The 18,608-nt window shown below is 40.7% G+C and overlaps 2 protein-coding genes and 1 long non-coding RNA gene across 7 annotated transcripts in view; 2 read left to right on the forward strand and 1 right to left on the reverse strand.

Annotated features, from left to right (window-relative positions):
* The first annotated feature begins 576 nt into the window (after positions 1 to 576).
* Positions 577 to 3,247, forward strand: LOC121401091 (serine/threonine-protein kinase N-like). Of its 2 annotated transcripts, XM_041585464.1 has the most exons (3): positions 577 to 1,669; positions 2,410 to 2,467; positions 2,738 to 3,247. In XM_041585464.1, the coding sequence occupies exons 2-3, from the start codon at positions 2,420 to 2,422 to the stop codon at positions 3,017 to 3,019; spliced, it is 330 nt and encodes a 109-aa protein (XP_041441398.1). In that variant the 5' UTR covers positions 577 to 1,669; positions 2,410 to 2,419; the 3' UTR covers positions 3,020 to 3,247. The 2 variants fall into 2 exon arrangements, with proteins under 2 accessions (XP_041441398.1, XP_041441399.1); XM_041585465.1 differs by lacking the exon at positions 577 to 1,669 and having other exon boundaries at positions 1,677 to 2,467.
* Positions 2,419 to 18,608, reverse strand: part of LOC121401097 — a 41,733-nt gene continuing 25,543 nt past the window's right edge. Inside the window, exons 6-14 of one of the 4 annotated variants that reach the window (XR_005966104.1) lie at positions 14,767 to 14,979; positions 13,965 to 14,059; positions 12,936 to 13,124; positions 11,689 to 11,778; positions 8,521 to 8,689; positions 6,501 to 7,140; positions 5,595 to 5,636; positions 4,347 to 4,481; positions 2,419 to 2,549 (exon numbers count right to left, since the gene is read on the reverse strand). This is a non-coding gene — a long non-coding RNA (uncharacterized LOC121401097). Of the gene's footprint in view, positions 2,550 to 4,346; positions 4,482 to 5,594; positions 5,637 to 6,480; positions 7,141 to 8,520; positions 8,690 to 11,688; positions 11,779 to 12,935; positions 13,158 to 13,964; positions 14,060 to 14,766; positions 14,980 to 18,608 lie in introns of all 4 variants that reach the window. The other 3 variants (XR_005966103.1, XR_005966107.1, XR_005966105.1) reach the window with 3 other exon arrangements.
* On the forward strand, positions 4,409 to 7,110 carry LOC121401070 (serine/threonine-protein kinase N2-like). The gene is made up of 10 exons (XM_041585432.1): positions 4,409 to 4,494; positions 4,599 to 4,674; positions 4,762 to 4,853; positions 5,034 to 5,207; positions 5,809 to 5,871; positions 6,065 to 6,141; positions 6,224 to 6,366; positions 6,497 to 6,604; positions 6,711 to 6,791; positions 6,910 to 7,110. The coding sequence occupies exons 1-10, from the start codon at positions 4,409 to 4,411 to the stop codon at positions 7,108 to 7,110; spliced, it is 1,101 nt and encodes a 366-aa protein (XP_041441366.1).

The raw sequence follows: 18,608 nt of genomic DNA on the forward strand, positions 1-18,608 counted from the left end.
GAGATTATTTGGCCAAATAACCATTATTTTAGTAAGAAAAGATGGGAAATGGTTGGGTGACACCCCCCAGACTAGTAGATGATGATCATTTTACTGACTTTAGGTAATTTGGAGATTATTCCCCTAAAATGCGCTTGGGAGATTCCGTTAATCTTCGTGCTGGTTGGGAGACACAGACCCTGCATTTGGCAGTTATGAAGGACTAGCAGCAAATATACGCTTTCTTTCCACTGGGACCCCATAAAAAGATAACATTTGGAGACCCCTGGGCTATGTCATAAAAGTCCTAATTCTATCATTCTATTCTAGTTCCCAGTATTGACAGGCTCCTTAGAAATTTGCCCAGTGCCCCCTGGTTTCTCCATTGCTCTTATGTACCAACCTTAACATGTAACTACATTTAATTGAGTTACATAGTTACATAGTTAGATTGGGTTGAAAAAAGACAAAGTCCATCAAGTTCAACCCCTCCAAATGAAAATCCAGCATCCATACACACACACCTACCTACTTTTAATTAAATTCTCAATAAAAAAAAAAAATTAATTTGTTTTTAGTACGCTTTATGCACTTTTCCTTCAAATACCCCGGCTGTGGGAGGCAAATAGGTACATGTTAGGGGAATTATTTAATAAAACAATGTTGAATTGCTAATCCCTACAGTTACTCAGTAATACAGCCCTAGGGCCTAATTCCCCTAAAAAATGGTTACTGATGGCAGCCCTGCCCCCCAATCTACTAAATCTTGTGGGTGTCAAGGTGCCCAAAATCTGCCCGTGTTCCATTGCTAGGGGTAGTGAGACCTGTAGTGGGTAGTGCAGAGCTAAGGAACAGAAAGGCAACACAAATCACTGTCTCGCTGAGCCTAAACCTGTTCTTCTCTAGCTATAGCTGAACTACAATTCCCAGCATCCCCTGCGGCATAGTTGTAGTTCTAATGCAATGTGTATTTAATGTTCCCTGTCTATTTATTGCTTCATTTGGTGTTAAGGGTACCACTCATCCTAGAAATTGTAATAAGCAACTGTCCCTAGCATCAGCACTAGTGTGGATGATATGTAAGGAAGGGCCAAAATGGAAATATTAGTAGCAAAAATCAGAAGAATAAATTCCTACAATAAAGATCCCTAGTGTTTATGGGTGCAGGGAACTGATCAGAGTAGGTCCCCTGCCAGTAATATACGGCAGTAATATTCAGCTGTTTTTAACCGTTAGTCTGTACAGTCCCCTAAGTACATTGGGGTCACCAGGACCCACACTTGGTTGGCAGGGGTGTCCAGGGCCTTGATTGTACCAACCTTTTGTATGTGCCCTAATTGGCTTCTTCATTCTATTAAAGCTGCTACTGGGTGGTGTTACTGGTTATTTCGGAGCAGCAAACATATTCAGTAGCGCAGTATAACTGGGAAGAATAGAGAAAGGGAAAAACAGTATTCAAAGCTTTATGTGTCAAAGAGTGTTTGGCTCACAATCTCTTTTTGTCTCTCCCCAAAAAAATGAAATACTAAGAGCGATCTTAGTGATCTGAGCGATTTGCAGCGACTCCAAAAAGCGACAAAGAAGAGGATAAAGAAGAAAAAAAACAGTCTTTTTAAAGACTACCAACTTACATCAAGAGCAGAGAAATTACAGCAACCTGCTCAACCCATTGCGGGTCATCAGGAGGAAGGTAGGGATCCTGAATTTATCCCTCTGGTAATATTTATTACATAGCAGATGAGGTTGAAAAAAAGACACACGTCCATCAAGTTCAACCTTTTTGTCTAAATAAAACCTGTGTAACTGCTAGCTGATCCAGAGGAAAGTGGGGGCTAACAGTTATAATGGTCTGATTTGTGGAACAAATAAATGGGAGGGGATTGTCTGAAAAAGGGGAGGGTCTGGGTGGACCTTTGACTTGTGACAGGTACAGAAAGCAAGTTTTTATTTCAGAATTCAGGGTTTAGTGGAGCCGATAAAGACACTGGGATGGGGGGACATATTAAAGACAATGATTATTGTAGTTTTTAGCTACAAATAGTCTTTAAAATTTCCACATATATATATTTGGGAGTCAGGGGCTGAGATCCCGGAGCAATATTTGGGCTTCCCACAGCGCGACAGTCATGCTGATATAGTTCCAGGGGTAAACTAGCAGCAAATAAGCACTTGTATAAGTACATTTATAAGCAACTAAAATAGTTTAATTAATAGTTTAATGATATTAGTTTAAATAATAGTTTAATTTAAGGGCTAGTTCTCTTAGAATGTCCTATGCATGGTAACAGCAGCTCATTGTTAATATGTGTAGTGGGAAAGTTACAGAGAGATGCTTGTCCTGAGCTTGCCATTTACCAGCAGCTACAAACATTTGTATTCTTTATCTCCACTAAAGCAGTGACTTATACCAACCTTTTTTTCCTGATACAGGAGCGTCAAGATGGGCGCCAAACTGTGCAACATCCTGCACCGGCACCGGCATACTGAGGTAAGACAGATGGAAATATAAAGTCGTTGTTTCATGCCTGACGATTAGAGTCCTTGCCACCAGATATAAAGGGGAACTGTCACTGCAAAAGAGAAAATCCTCAGCTTACAAGAAATATTTTACAAACCTGTTTGACAAACATTACTATTACATTTTTCAGATGTTCTTCACAAATATCACATAAAAAATGTTCCATATTCATTAAAAAGTTTGGGAGGATTTCAATTGCTTAATCATTTTTTTCTTGATTTTGTTCCCTATTCTCTATAGACTGTTGACATCAATCAGTCTTTTGATGCTTGTGAGCCCTGGGTGAGTATTTGCTTTTCAGGTATGAAGCAGGAGCTGCTGAGAGACATCCGGAAGGAGATGAGGATAGCAGCAGGGGCGCAAAAGCTGTACCTTGTCACCAAGGACAGACAGACCAAAGCCCAAGTGAAGGAGCTGAGGAACATCAGTGAGAGGAAGGTGAAAGCCCTTTTCTCCTCTCTCCACAAGCTCAATGTGCAGCTAGCTCAGAGGGAAGCAGAGAATTCTCCAGGTAAGATATAACAGTCTCTGGCCTCTTTCCTATTGGCATTACATGTGTGTCATCATAACATCACATACACTACCTCTTCATGGACATTAGGTTGACCCCCATTAGATTGAGCTCAAAAACAAAAGGACTGCTCAAAGCTCTTCCCTGTAGCTGCTTCATATGTTTCCTATCGGGTGCTCTGTCTGCTGCATCCCCACTGCTAAGATCCACATCAACACCAAAGAATTGGACGGCACTCCGATCAAAAGGAATACATGTTTATAGCATACTCCTGCAGGGATCCTTGGGCGTAGGATCCCTGCAGGAGTATGCTATAAACCTGTATTCCTTTTGATCGGAGTGCCGTCCAATTCTTTGGTGTTGATGTGGACCATTAGATTGAGCCCCACAGAACTATAGATGACCTTCATATCCTTTAAATTTATATTTTAAAACAATGTTCATTGGCAGCATCTTAACAAATCAAGAAAAAGGTCTTAAGCCTTAGATTCAAGAATGTTGTATTTGAAAATCCTAATATCCTTCAAATTTATTTGCAGTTCTGGAGACTACAAGGGACACCGATGTCAACTTCCCTGCACCAGAGATCGCTGCGCCTGAGGTTCAGGTCATTTCAGACCCCGCCAGTGATTCATCACAAGTGAGTATATTACATTGACACCATTCCTTTCTTGGACACAAACACTGCCCTTATCATATCCATGTAAAGCCACATTCAATAATTGCCTGTCTCTTGTTTGCAGCATCAACATGATGAATCATCTGAGGAACCTGTTCCAGAGACAGAACAGCCTGCCTGAAGAACCATCTGACAGGTAAGGATATTTTGGAGTTTATTAGAGATTATCCCTTCAAATAAGAACAAAAATATCTTCACAATAACAGGAATATTATTCTAATTAAAGTAAGGTACCAACAGATGAAAGTATTGGCATAAAAAAAGAGGACAGGTGGTAAGATGCCCCTTCATTTGGCCGGGAGATTCCACAATACATAATTGTACAGTGCCATCTATGAATTATGGCTAGGGGTGCTGTAGTATTAAGGATTATGGAGAATGTATTTGCTAAGGGAAGAAAAGAGGATAGCGTGAAGCTTATAAATCACTAAGGGAAAAAAATGAATTAGAATAAACACTAACCCGTCATTATATTTAAAGGGACTTACCTGTAGAAGATACAAATGAGGAGGCTGAGGAAGAGGCAGAATCTGTTGTTGAAGAAGATCCAGTGCAACAACAACAACAGAATGAGGAAGAAAGGTAAACTCACACTTTATATGGGAGGCTGCGGTTAAGACTGATTTCTACGATAAACTTGCATTATACTAATCATGTACCTCAATGACCTCTTCCCAATAGTGAAGTTCCTGAGAATGAAGAAGACTCTTCTGAAACATCGATGGGTCCTCTCCCCGGCGATTACAGCCCCATTCCAGAGGATTCTCAGGCTGAAGAGATGACAGTAGAGGAGGCTGAAACGACACAGTAAGACAAACCCTCAATATAAGACATAAATACATACATTATTAATATAGATATACATTGTTTTTCAAGCTGCACAAAACACAATTTATGTTATTCCCTTTCAGAGAGCTACAGTTCAGCAGTTTTACAGCAAAGGACTTTCGCCGGATTAAGGTTTTAGGCAGAGGAAGCTTCGGCAAGGTAACTGATTGAGTCTCTAATTAGGACTTGGATCTTTAGCAGCATATACAGGGTAACAATGACACTAAACTCACTTTCTAATTCCAGGTTCTACTAGTAGAGTATCTTCCAGCAAACATCTATTGCGCTATTAAAGTGCTCAAGAAGGACAACATCGACTCCACTGATGATATAGAACAGTAAGTTCACTGAGAATGATTCCATAATCCTCTCATTTTGCTTTTGGAGCAGTTGCTTTCTGTCTCACAATCTTTTCTATTTTATATACTTTTCTTTCACTTCCCTTCCTTTCACCCAGTTGCTTTTGTTACCAAGATAATTTACTCTGTGCCGGACTCATTTTCTCTTTTATATTTCAGCATTTTAACAGAGAAGCAAATTGGACAGTTGGTGAATCCACACAGTTTTATAGTGGACTTATACGCCACATTCAGCACCAAAAACCAGCTGTTTTTCATCATGGAGTTTGTGGCAGGAGGCAGTTTAAGAACCCACCTGATGAGGAGCCAGCACTTTGATCTACAGACAACCAAGTAAGTATAAATGGCAGTAGGTGGATATTTGTCCCAGAGTTATAGAAGACTGAGGAGTAGGGGAGGATAATGACAGTGGCAGAGGTAAGCTACACTAATAGTAAAGGGTTTTCACCTTTGAATTAATCTCTAGTATGATGTAGAGAGTTATATTCTGAGGCAATTTGCAATTGGTTTTAATTTTTTATGATTTGTGGTTTTTGAGTTATTTAGTTTTTTATTCAGCAGCTCTCCAGTTTGCAATTAGTTTGCAATTAGTTAGCCACATAACCCTAGCAACCATGCATCGATTTGAATAAGAGCCTGGAAAGAAGAGGGTCTGAACAGAAAGATGAGTAATAAAAAATAGCAATAACAATACATTTGTTACCTTACAGTGCACAGTACCTTTTGCTTTTTAGATGGGGCCAGTGATCCCCATTTAAAAGCCTGAAAGAGCCAGAATAAGAAGACAAATAAATAAAAAAATGTACAAAAAGGAAGACCAATTGAAAAGCTGCTAATAATTAGCCATTCTATAATATAATAGTTAAGCACCCCTTTAAGATACCTCTATGAATGCGCCATATAATAATCAAATGTCATTTTCTTATTCTTGCAGGTTCTACGCTGCTTGTATAACGCTTGGTTTAGAAGGAATTCACAGCAAGGACGTCATACACAGGTAAGAGTTAATAAAGGGGGGTTTGTAGCTGTTGCAATTTAGTAGCAGGACAATTACAGGTTGAAAGTCACTGCTTGGAAAGCTAAGGGTAGGAAAAAGGACAGGAACCAGAATTCTTTGAGCTTGGCTTATGGCTCAGCTATTTCACAGCAGTTTTAATGTGTCATAACATCTTCCTTTTAATTTAATACAGAGATTTAAAGCCGGGGAATCTACTAATGGATCAAGACGGCTACATCAAGATCGCCGATTTTGGGATGAGCAAAACTGGTAAGAGCCACCTTGTATTATTACACAGAGCAAAGGGAACTCATTTAGGGCATACAATTATATTTTTTCTTTTTTTATAAAGGCATTGGATATGGAGACCGCACCAACACCATGGTTGGGAGTCCTGCTTATATGGCGCCCGAAGTCGTGATGGAGGAGGAGTACTCAAGAGCCGTCGACTGGTGGGCTCTTGGCGTCATCGTTTATGAGATGCTCCTCGGAACGGTAAGCAGCAATTGCCACTGGCCAGCTATAGGTGGATGTATTAAAGTTAAATACTGTTCTTTATCTATACTCATCAAACACTCTGTGTAAAAAGAATGGCCTCCTAATAAATACCTATGAATCATTTCAGAGACCTTTCACCGGATACGACAGGGACTTTATATATGATTCCATCGTGGAGGATGAGCCACACTACCCCTCATCCCTGGACTCCGAAGCAGTAAGCTTCATATCACAGGTAAGTAGCGCTGAGCTTTCAGTTTATTATAATCAGTGACCACTTTCTCTTGAGTTCCCTGAAGCTTCTGCTTCTTCAGTGTAACTGCTATTTTCACTTCTTGTAGCTGTTGAAGAAGAATCCTGAGGAGAGGCTAGGTTCCACCCCGGGGAATGCCGCAGATGTAGCAGAACATCCATTCTTTAATGTAAGTCCCCTGTCTGTATTGTCCAAATAATTATCCAAGAGATACAGTCCTTTCATATCCTCAGCTTCTAATGATGAAACTCTAATAATGAGCATTTGTTATGGTGCCTATTTTGCAGGGCATTGTCTGGGATGATATTATTGAGAAGAACGTAACAGCTCCGTTCGTGCCCAGCCTAAATGGACCGGAGGATGTGGGGTATTTCGATGAGGAGTTCACCAAGCTGTCTGCGAATCTGACCCAGCCCAAAGGACCCCCTGCTGAGATGGCAAGCGAGATCGATGAAGCCTTTCTGGACTTTAACTATGCAGCATTTTAAGTCCAAAGGGGATGATGGGTAAGAAAAGACCTAATTAAAAATACATGAAGCACAAGTCAGAACAAGAAGTGCCTAGCGTTAGTATTCCTTGAGTTATGGGTGCAGGGGCACTGATCAGAGCAGAGCTGGCTATGGGAAGCAGCCATATTGCGTGCATGCGGGGCAAAGTGGATTTTATTGAAATATTAAGATGATCCCTATGATGATTCTAATTTTGTGGTTTTTGTATACGTGGCAAAAACAATCACAACAAACTCTCAGGCTGATGAAACCTGTTCACATTCCAAGGAAACCAATGGAAGTGTATCTTCATCATTTGGGCAAGTACAAAGCCACCATAAATTTCACCCCAAATGTCACAGAAATCACAACTGTACAAATTGTTTAAAAATACATGGAAACCAATGATTTGTAATCACAAGTTGTTGGAAAAGTTGCAACCACAATTAGTCAATATTTTTATTTCAACAAACCACCCAATTTGTGATTAATGTGCCCCAAAGTATTATAGGGTTTCAGGAATATCAATTGCAAAGTAAAATATGAGGAATGCATTTCAAATTATATTGTTTGTCTTTTGCAGGCTAGAGTTGGGAAAATGCACCACCTGACAGCTCCACCAGGTAAGAGTACCCCAATTCCACCTGCAGTGCCTTCTCTACCATCGACCATAGCATTACCAATAATGTCTCTTCTGCCTCCCTTTCCACTATAATACCACCGGCAGTGCCTCCCCTTTCCTTCTACTGTAATACCACCAGCAGTACCTCCCCTTTCCTTCCACTGTAATATCACCAGCAGTGCCTTCCTTTCCTTCATCTGTAATACCACCAGCAGTGCCTCCCTTTCCTTTCCACTGTAATATCACCAGCAGTGCCTTCCTTTTCACTGTAATATCACCAGCAGTGCCTTCCTTTCCTTGCACTGTAATACCATCAGCAGTTCCTCTTCTCCTCTTTACACCAAAATATGGCATCATAAACAGGAGTACCCTTAAGCCACTTGGTGAAACCTGCATTCCATTTTACTCCATCTCTCAAACTGTAGAGGCCGGGGTCTGCAGAATGGAATGAAAGGGAATGCAGTTTTCACTAAACAGCTTACTGGTGCTCATGTGTATGCTGCCATTTTCCTTTCACTTGATGTAATATGGTGCATTGATCCTGGGAGCAAATCCGATTGCCGTTAAGGGGTCAGGAAGGAATTTTTCCCTCTAGTGAAGCAGATAGAACAAAGCTTCACAGAGGTTTTTTGCCTTCCTCTGGATCAAAAATCGCACATTTTTCATTGTTATGATTAATAAAGCTGTGTCTTGCACAGATTAACCGATAAGCCACTGTGTGTGTGTCTTTATTCTGAGTGACAGAATTGACCAAATTAGCAATGAAGAAACATTGAAAGGTTTAGTACCTGTAGGTGAGAGACACAGTCCTCCAGCGGGCATGGCTGCTGCAACAAGCATTCTTACACTGGGATAACAGGATGGAGATTCTGTTTATAATGGTCATTCTGGGCATCCTCCATCATGGCAATAAGGCTGTATACTCAGTGCACCCACTGGCACACGCACATCAAAAACCTGGAGGGAAAGAAAAAAAATGTATAAGATAAACCAGAGTTTAATTGAAACTGACACTTGAATGTATCACATTAAGAGCATATGGATATAAAAGGGAATGAAAAATAAAACATTTTGAAAGCATTCAGTGTATAGAGACATAGTCTATATTCCAATACCCAGCAACCATATTTAATATGAGGAATGGATCCCATTCTTATTTTCATAGTCTGGCCTATCAGGTGCCTCCACCATATGGAATATAACACACATGAGCAAACTGGCTCTCACCTTCCCTTCTCTCCAGCCCTGAGCCCCAATCAATGAAGGTTAAAATGCACAACACAATATTCATTGGGCAGATGAGAAGATGCATGTGGGTACAAAGCCTGAACCTGCCCTGTGGGGTTACTATACAGCCATTTCTCCTGTGAACACAGAATACTGGCAGGTAAGCAAAAATGCACACGATTCATCCATATTACAGATCCCCATACTAAGATAACGGGAAATCCTTCTGATTTGTGACACATGAGTAACTGTTTTCTATGTGTCAAATCCATATCCCTTTCCGAGTGTATTGTAAGTTTAACAGGCAGGGAAACATTCAGGGATTTGGCCAAAAATCTTCATCTTCTTTGTTACACGTCTGGAATTGGATGCTTAGGTGTTTAGCAGGTGTCTATGGATATCACCTTCTCCCCACCCTACAATCTATAATGTTTCCAAGCCAACATTGTCTAGGTCACTCCAAGACTGTGTGTCACCGAGTGGGTTTGTAACATCAATATCAGAAACCTATTTATAGGGGAACTACTATTAGAGGGTGCAGAAAGTGCTACAGTACCTGTGACCCACCAGCAGGCATGGGCATCCTCAGAACATTTTTATCAATAAAATGCAACCTGGTTTCCAACACTAAGGGGCACATTTACAAAGCTCGAGTGAAGGATTCGAATTAAAAAAACTTTGAATTTCGAAGTGTTTTTTGGGCTACTTCGACCATCGAATGGGCTACTTCGACCTTCGACTACGAATCGAACGATTCGAACTAAAAATCGTTCGACTATTCGACCATTCGATAATCGAAGTACTGTCTCTTTAAGAAAAACTTCGACCCCCTACTTCGGCAGCTAAAAGCTACCGAAGTCAATGTTAGCCTATGGGGAAGGTCCCCATAGGCTTGCCTGAGATTTTTTGATCGAAGGATATTCCTTCGATCGTTGGATTAAAATCCTTCGAATCGTTCGATTCGAAGGATTTAATCGTTCGATCGAAGGAATAATCCTTCGATCGTTCGATCGCAGGATTTGCGCTAAATCGTTCGACTTCGATATTCGAAGTCGAAGGATTTTAGTTCCTAGTCGAATATCGAGGGTCAATTAACCCTCGATATTCGACCCTTCATACATCTGCCCCTAAGCCTGTATACAGTGGTGTAACCAACAAGAAGAAAACCCTATGATCCTAAGGGGCCCACAGACTTAGGGGGTCCGGTAAGGACCCGCAAACCCCACCAGGACCTTCCTCTTTAGCCTGCAATCTCAGTTCTGCACCCTGTCTCCCACTTTCGGCCATGAACTGAGCTAGACACAGGCAGAGTCAGCTCCTGTCCAAAGAGAGACTTCCACAGCGTTTAAAGGGGGAAATGCATTAAGCGATTCTCCAAGCAGACAATACCTCCCTCGCAGAGGGGCCCCTCATGGCTAAAGGAAAAAGCAAGATGCATGTCTCAAAATGACAGCGTTTTATAGCACCCAGTGTAGAAGCAAACAGGGAAATTAAATCCAAGATGGTGCCATATTCACTTCTTATCCTGAACATGAGAACCAGCGACAGATATGTATAATAAGCAAGTCTCCCCCATATCTGAATAATTCCTAAAACACAAGCTATCTGAGCTTAGGGAAGATAATAACAACAGATAACAAACCTACTGTGCAGGAGCTCAGAGTTGAAGAACAACATTGAACTGACAAAATAAATCACCAGTGGGCAGAACCCCTGTGGCCAAACATGCCAACAACCAAGCAGCAGTCTAGAAGTCAGAGTGAAAGATAAACAGCAAAGGCCTGTACAGAGAGATACGCAATACACGGTACCAATTACACATCTGGATTCATAGAAATAAAAGTTTTGATATGATGCTTTTGTGAAATAAATCAAATAATAAACAGGGATCTGTTATCAGGAGATCTTTTATGAAGTAAAAGACTCCATTTTATCCAAATAATCCATTTTTCTTTTCAATAATTCCCTTTTCTCTCTGTAATAATAAAACTGTGGTGTGTACTTGATCGCAACTAGGAAGTAAAACCAGCCCATTGTGTTTATTTAATGTTTAAATAATTTTATAGTAGATTTAAGGTATGAAGATCCAAATTACAGAAATCTGTAATCCGGAAAAACACAGGTCCCAAGCATTCTGGATAACAGGTCCCATACCTGTTATCCAGAATTGTAATACTTAAAACAGCAACAAGCCCTTACTAACCCGCTCATGGGAAATCAGGTAAAAAATAAATTGCTAGGAAACATTGGAGCTAAAAAATTGTTTGGATTGTGAACTTTAACCCCTTTACCCAAGTTAAATGAGCTGAAAGTAAAGCAATTCTGTGATTACAGGGGCCTCTCCCATAACCGAAATAGACCACATGCCTGTGTCACCAGCTACGAGGCTGAATAGTGCTGGAGATTAGTTAAAAAACATTTCTGTGCAGATCACTAGACTTTTGATTTATTGCTAAGGCCCATAGACAGATCTGGACTACCCACTCCCTTTACTCACATTTCTCTAACCAGCTCCCACCACAGGGAACATGTGCAAGGCTAATGATAATTGCCACGGATAGTATACTTTTTTCCAAAATCACCCAATTTTTAATTCCAAACGGATGCTTAAACTGCAGCTTGAAAAACAAATCTGTGACACTGCATCGTAAACAGTATGAACAAAACGTTCATGAGAGTCAAATATTTTTCCCTGTGCATTTGTCCACCCAGAGAGGTGCAAGGGGTACCTGGGAACAGGGCAAAACCTGGTGATGTGCCCTCGGGAGGATTTCCGCTAAGAAGATGAACAGTTGCACCACCAGCATAGAAAACATGATCTAAAAGGAAAAAAATGCCGATAGAGTTGGTAATGTCCCCTGCTTTTTTTTTTTAAAAGCGTATATTTATTGAGTTTCAACAGGAAGGGAAGGGAAGGGGATATGGAAAAAAGGTTACTATACAAAAAAGAAACAAAAGACAAGGAAATATTTGTTAAATGAAACATACGTAGTAATGTCTGCTGTTTGAGTCAGGAGCATGAGTTACTGAGCAATATTACCATCAGTAGTGATGTTGAGGTTAATCACCCAACGGGTCCTAGGGGAATCATCTACAGTGCCCTTTCAGGGTTCTTGTTCTGGGTGTAATTCCAGCCAGGGGGACCATTTTGACCAAAATCTGGTGGGGCACCCTCTTGCTTTGTACGCCAGTTTTATATTTACCAATGACTTTCCTATCAGTGACAACCAATGTTGTAATGTGGGAGGTTGGGGGGGCATCCATTTCAACACCAAAGCTTTTTTGGCATAGTATAATACAGTTTTAGTAAGCGTTCTGAATGTCACTGTAACCCACACAGTGTTTACAATGCAGTAGCCTTTTGTAAGAAATTTTGTTTTTTAAAGCACACAGTGGCTTCTGAGTATCTCAACAATACACTTGCCTGAAGAAAGGTGTCAACTTTGATATAAAACACTAGTTATTGTACATCACAATTTATACATGTGGTACAGAAGACTCTTTAGCTTGTGCAGTTCTTCTCCTGATACCAACACTACCGGGCTGTTTTTTCCACAAACCATTAGAATTGGTGGTTTTCTCACTTTTTAAAGAAGCTCAAAAAATGTGAGATTTATTAAGTGTAAAAACCATAAAACCACTGATATCAAAACTTTGTCAGGTAAAAATTGTCTAGGTCCTATAGAAGTCAGTGGGAGCTGCGCTGATCCTATTGGACCTCTTTACATCAACTCAGACTTTTATAGGATTTTGGAATTTTTTCGCTAGAAATTGTCAGAAAAACTAAATTTTTTTGGAGGTTTTCGAGGTATTCTTATATTTTAGACCATCATTTTCCATTCATACTTTCTTATTCTGATTTTTTAAAGGAGAACTAAACCCCCCCTACCATAAGCCCCCCAAGCATCCAGGCATTGCCCCTCCCCTCTCCTCAATGTGCTTTAGTGTAAAAAAACCCTCTTTAAAAGATTCTCACCCTTAAATGCAGAGAAGCGCAGCGGAGCTCACCGTCGCCATCTTGCGAATCTTGCAGGTCCAAAAGGCCCAGAAGATAAATATTTCTGTGGATCAAAGGAGCTGGAGTTCAGTCTTGTTAGACAACGTGGATCAGATGACAATGGGGCATCTCCTTGAGTCACTTGCCAAATATATGTAACGGTCTCATCTGGATAAATGGGATATTCCATCAGTTGTTCCCCTTATTAAAACAAATTCATATTTAGGGTTACATTGAACCTGACAGGTTTCAGCTTTCATATTTAGTTATGGGGAAAGCCCCATTACAGTTGCTATAAATCACACATAAGTATTACCCCTATACCCTGCACCTATAAGCTGCATCTATAATGTTAATAAAGGTATAGGGTTCATAGTGCAAAAATGTATTTATTGCAACATCAAAATATACCACAAAAATATATATTCATTTATTGCAATCATCATTAGAAAGGGGAGGCCTGTTTACAATCTTAATTTTGAAAGCGCTTTTGGATTGATGAAACATGAAACATTTCTTAAAAGGGGTGTTCACTTTTAAATAAACTTTTAGTTTGATGTAAAGCGTGATATTCTGAGACAATTTGCAATTGGCATTTTTTATTATTTGTGGACTTTTTATTCAGCAGCTCTCCAGTTTGTAATTTCAGCAATGAATAGGAGAGGGACTGAAGACAAAAAGGAGTATTAAACAGCGGCCATAACAATAAATGTGTACTCTTACAAAGCATTTGTTTTTGGATGGGGTCAATGACCCCAATTTGAAAGTCAGGCGAAAAAGGCAAATAATTAAAAATCTATAAAAAATTAATAATGAAGACCAATTGAAAAGTTGCTTAGAACTGGTCATTCTATAATACACCAAAAGTAAAAAAAAAGATGAGCCATCCCTGTAAATGTTCCCTCTAAAGGGATTCTACTGGCACAGTTTGATGGACCAACCAGAAAGTGACGTAACCCAATCTTGGCCACCACCTGTATTATAGGATATACATCATTAATATCTTACCATACACAGGTCCTGAATCCCCTTTGCTAAATAAAAAGGGTACAGGGAATGTCTCTCCATGGCAGTGTCTCCACCTAGTGGGATCCAGGGATGCACTGATGGGTGGCCCCACAAGAAAACAAATGATTAATCCCACTGTTGCAGTAAAACAAATAGAACTTTATATAACTGGCAGAGAAGAAAAGTGCAAATACACAGTATTAATCAATAACACAATTGCCCTGGGGAACCTGTGTGGCACAGTCCTCACCAGGCAAAGTCTCACACTTCACTCCTGTTTTATAAAGAGAGTCACAGTCCCTTTCCACAAGAGCTCTTACCTTTAAATTAACTTTTAGTATGATATAGAGAGTGATATTCTGAGACAATTTGCAATTGGTAATCTTTTTCCATTATTTGTGGTTTTTGAGTTATTACGTTTTTAATTCAGCATCTCTCCAGTTTGCCATTTCAGTAATCTGGTTACTAGGATCTAAATTTCCCTAGAAACCAGGCATTCATTTAAATAAGAGACTGAAATATGAATAAGGCCTGAACAGAAAGACAAGTAATAAAAAGTAGCAATAACGAAAAATGTGTCACCTTACAGAGCATTTATTCTTTAGATGGGGTCAGTGACCCCGATGTGAAAGCTGGAAAGTGTCAGACGAACAGGGCAGATAATTCAAAAACTATAAAAAATAAATGATATAGATTAGTTAAAAAGATGTTTAGAACTGATCATTGTAAAACATACTAAAAGTTAACTTAAAGGTGAACCACCCCTTTAACTTTCCCCAGATAGTGCTACCTGCCCGAATACCTCTCCTGTTGGACAGAGTAGTTGCTCCCACGTAGCAGGCACACAGACAACACTTGTCTTCATCCAGGGAACACGCTGGAGTTTCAATATCTCCCTCAGTCAGACTCACCGGGAATCACACAGAGCTGGTACAGACATCCACAGTGTCTCCACATTCTCGATCCAAGCACATGAAGTTTGCTTTAATCTTCAGGGCACAGCTCCCAGCTCTATCTGCAGTGAGAATACAACAAACCTTCTTTAATTTTCAGGGCACAGCTCCCAGCACTATATGCAGTACGAGCACAACAAATCCCCCTTTACTGGAATCAAGGGCCACGTTCCCCTTTTGAGCGTGCACAAGTGTGCGTGTCCATGTGCAATAACAGTGGGGAGGGCAGGGAGAGCAGCGGAGGGAAGGGCAGAGGATAAAGGTAGGGGAGAGTGACAGTCGGGAAGAGAGGGAGGTGAGTACAACAGAGGGAGAACGATACCCAGGACTAGGGGTAGGCAGAAGACCATTTAACAGGTACCTGCCCAGTGCCCTGTTGCCTGTCTTGTGGGCAGGGGTGGAACTACAGAAGAAGCAGACCCTGCAGCTGCAGAGGGCCCCAAACGTTAAGAGCAATTTCAACATATATTGGTAAAACAAGACAACCGCTGGATATGTTGGGTGCAATAAAATTAATTTGCTGTTGTGCCCAGTAACATCCACTGCATGTAGGGTTCTTTGGTGGACACACTTCCCAATCCTTGGGGATGCATATTATATGGATGACTGTGTTTTGTGCTCTGCTTGTTACCTTGTTACCTTGGGGTGCTGGGCATGTACCTCCTCTGCTTGCGCTCCCCTAGTTCAGGTCTGAAATGTTGGCAGTTTCAACAATTCCCTGCACTCTTTGGGTTCAGCATTTGGGTGGAGCAATATTGTAAGAGAGCAATCATCACTAGTTTATAGGGGTCATTGACTGTGAGCACTAAGTGAGCCTCTTAGGACATACCATAGGGCAGGTGGTAAGAAGAGAGCTTCATTTTGATCTGGTTATTAGTTTCTTTTAATTACTTTTTATTACTCACCTTTCTATTCAGGTCCTCTCCTGTTTATATACCAGTCTCTCATCCAAGTCAATGCATGGATGCTAGGGTCATGTGGATCCTAGCAACCAGATTGCTGAACTTACAAACTGGAGAGCTCCTGCATAAATAACTCAAAAAACACAAATAATCAAAAATAAAAACCAATTGCAAATTGTCTCAGAGTGTCACTCTCTACATCATGCTAAAAGTTAATTCAAGGGTGAACAACCACTGAAACAGTACCTTATATTTGATCCTAACTGAGAGGAAGGCAAATTTCCCAACAACCATGCATTGATTTAAATAAGAGACTGGAATATGAATAGGAGAGGCCTGAATAGAAAGATGAGCAATAAAAAGTAGCAATGACAATACATGTGTAGCCTTACAGAGCATTTGCTTTTAGATGGGATCAGTTTAAAAAACATAAATAATGAAGACCAATTGCAAACTGGTTTAGACTTGGCCATTTTATAACATACTAAATGTTAACTCAAAGCAGAACCACCACTTTAAGGGTATAAGTGGCTTGGATATTTTTACATCCCAGGTGCATGACTTTACATTTATCAACATTGAATCTCATTTGCCACTTAGCTGCCCAGATTGACAGTTGGTCAAGATCCTGTTGCAAGGATGCCACATCCTGGATGGAATTAATTGGGCTGGATAGTTTTGTGTCATCTGCAAACACTGATACATTACTTACAATACCCTCCCCTAAGTCATTAATGAACAAGTTAAATAAAAGTGGACCCAATACCGAGCCCTGAGGGACCAGGGACAAAGGGTAACTGTCTGAGTAATCATACCTGAACCTCAGGGTCTGTTTTGATGATGTGATTTACCCAGTGAGTATGATGCATCTAATTCAGGTAGAGGTGGAATCCTAGAAACTTCTCTTATTAGTGTTACAAAGGAGAGAAGAGATTTTGGGGGCATGAACGTCAGCAGCTTGAGAGTTGATTAAATATGCTGACAGCTACTCCTTTTATATAAGGATAAACAATTAAAGGGTACAGTGCTGAAGCATTTTTAGAAGGCAGTTCTTATCTACGCAATATACTGTCGTGACCTGTTTAATAGAGTCTCATAAAAGCATTAGATCTGACAAGTGCCAAGCCTCATGCTGTTCAGTGGGTAATCATGTGCTGTCCGTAAATGTGACCCAATGGCCAAATCCAGACCATGGCCAAAGTCAGCATTATAGTGTTTATTTGAAAAAAATCCCCTCCATTCACACAATGAAAACATTTCAGACACAGGTTCTGACAAATAGAAATGATCCTGTACTAAATGTGTATGTACAGAAAATAATCCCAGCATGGACTTCTATCAAAACAAGGTCTGAATGAATGGTCTTAATCTATTATTTTAGTGATTTATATTCTGTGCAGCAATGGCTAATGTATAATTTGAGTGTGATATACTTCACTCTTTGTATAAAACATGCCATGGTTTTCTAGGCCTGACTTTGGTGATGTGCCCCCCTACTGTTGCAACGACCCATCTCTAGACTTGAGTTCATGAAAACAGCTCACAGAAGATTCCCAAATTCAGTTAAATATCCCCAGTTTCATGGTGTTGAATTGTGTCAATGTATCTTAAGCAGGAATAGTCCATACCTACCAACATTTTGGTAATAAAAAGGTGGGCCAAAAAGAGTCACCGCGAATAGCGCAGTGGATTTTTTTAACCACACCCTAATAACCATGATCAATTTTAAAAATTTGGCACGTTATGAAAGGTTGAACACATTTCTGTGTTTTTTTCAGTTATTACAGTTTTGCTAATAAACATGAATTACCCTTTAAGATGTGAGTCTAACTTGTCCCAAGAGACCTGTTAATCTTAAAATTAACAGGGGCAGATTGAGCTGTCAAAAGAGGGACTGTCCCACTCAAAATGGGACAGTTGGGAGGTCTGTGGGGAATTATGGGAATTGTAGTTCACAAGAAGAAGATTACTGGATGCAGGATATTTAAGCCTGGATCTGCATGAACATCACAAAGCAGAGAGACCAACCTGGATCTGAAGGTTTCTGGCAGTGTCTAAAGCAGGCATGCCCCACCCCTGACTCTGCCCCTTCTGCCCCAATCACCACCCCCATTCAGCTTTGGACTGGGGCTCACCGGGGCTGCTGCCTCAGCCACAAAACCCCCTTCCCTACCCAGCAGCAGCCTGATGTACATTTTTCTTATCACAGCTGCGATCAGGGCCAGAGAGGGAGGTCGGGGCAGTGGTTTCAGGCAGGAACGGGTCTGGGGACCCCGTGCCCCACCAGCTCAGTCTGACCCTGCCCCCAATTCGTCCGTGGCCTCCCCCTCCACAGTGCTCCCTGCTCTAGCTAGAAATCAGAGGATAATGATTATATTCATTTCATTGGAGCAGGTAAGTTTTGGGTGCAAATTACTGACAGAAGGACCTATAACTGTTGATGACTGGGCGAACATACTGTAGCTCAGGATGACGCCAGGAAAGTAGGCCTGGGCCCATACCTCCCAACTGTCCCAGTTTTCCCAGGACAGTACCAATTTTGACAGCTCAACCCGCAGTCCCGGATTGTTACTGAAAAGTCCCGATATTCTCTTTGATCTCCTGCAGTGAACAGCTGGAAAAATATACAAAGTTTCTAAAACGTAATTGGCTTTTGGCAGAGAGGCCAGAATATGTGGCAGGTGCACTTAGATTCAATTAAACAATTTGATATAAGCAAAGAAATTGTAACAATTTAAGATAAGCAGGTCTCTTGGGGAACTGACTTGCAGCTTAAAGGGCAATTCACC

This window comes from Xenopus laevis, chromosome 3L, assembly GCF_017654675.1.
Source record: "Xenopus laevis strain J_2021 chromosome 3L, Xenopus_laevis_v10.1, whole genome shotgun sequence".
NCBI classification, from domain to species: domain Eukaryota; kingdom Metazoa; phylum Chordata; class Amphibia; order Anura; family Pipidae; genus Xenopus; species Xenopus laevis.

Coding starts and splice junctions, on each gene's coding strand:
- LOC121401091 (XM_041585464.1), top strand. CDS start 2,420: ATGGGCGCCAAACTGTGCAACATCCTGCACCGGCACCGGCATACTGAG. Junction 2,468..2,737: donor ACCGGCACCGGCATACTGAG/GTAAGACAGATG, acceptor TATTCTCTATAG/ACTGTTGACATCAATCAGTC.
- LOC121401070 (XM_041585432.1), top strand. CDS start 4,409: ATGGGTCCTCTCCCCGGCGATTACAGCCCCATTCCAGAGGATTCTCAG. Junction 5,208..5,808: donor TTTGATCTACAGACAACCAA/GTAAGTATAAAT, acceptor TTATTCTTGCAG/GTTCTACGCTGCTTGTATAA. Junction 6,792..6,909: donor CAGAACATCCATTCTTTAAT/GTAAGTCCCCTG, acceptor CCTATTTTGCAG/GGCATTGTCTGGGATGATAT.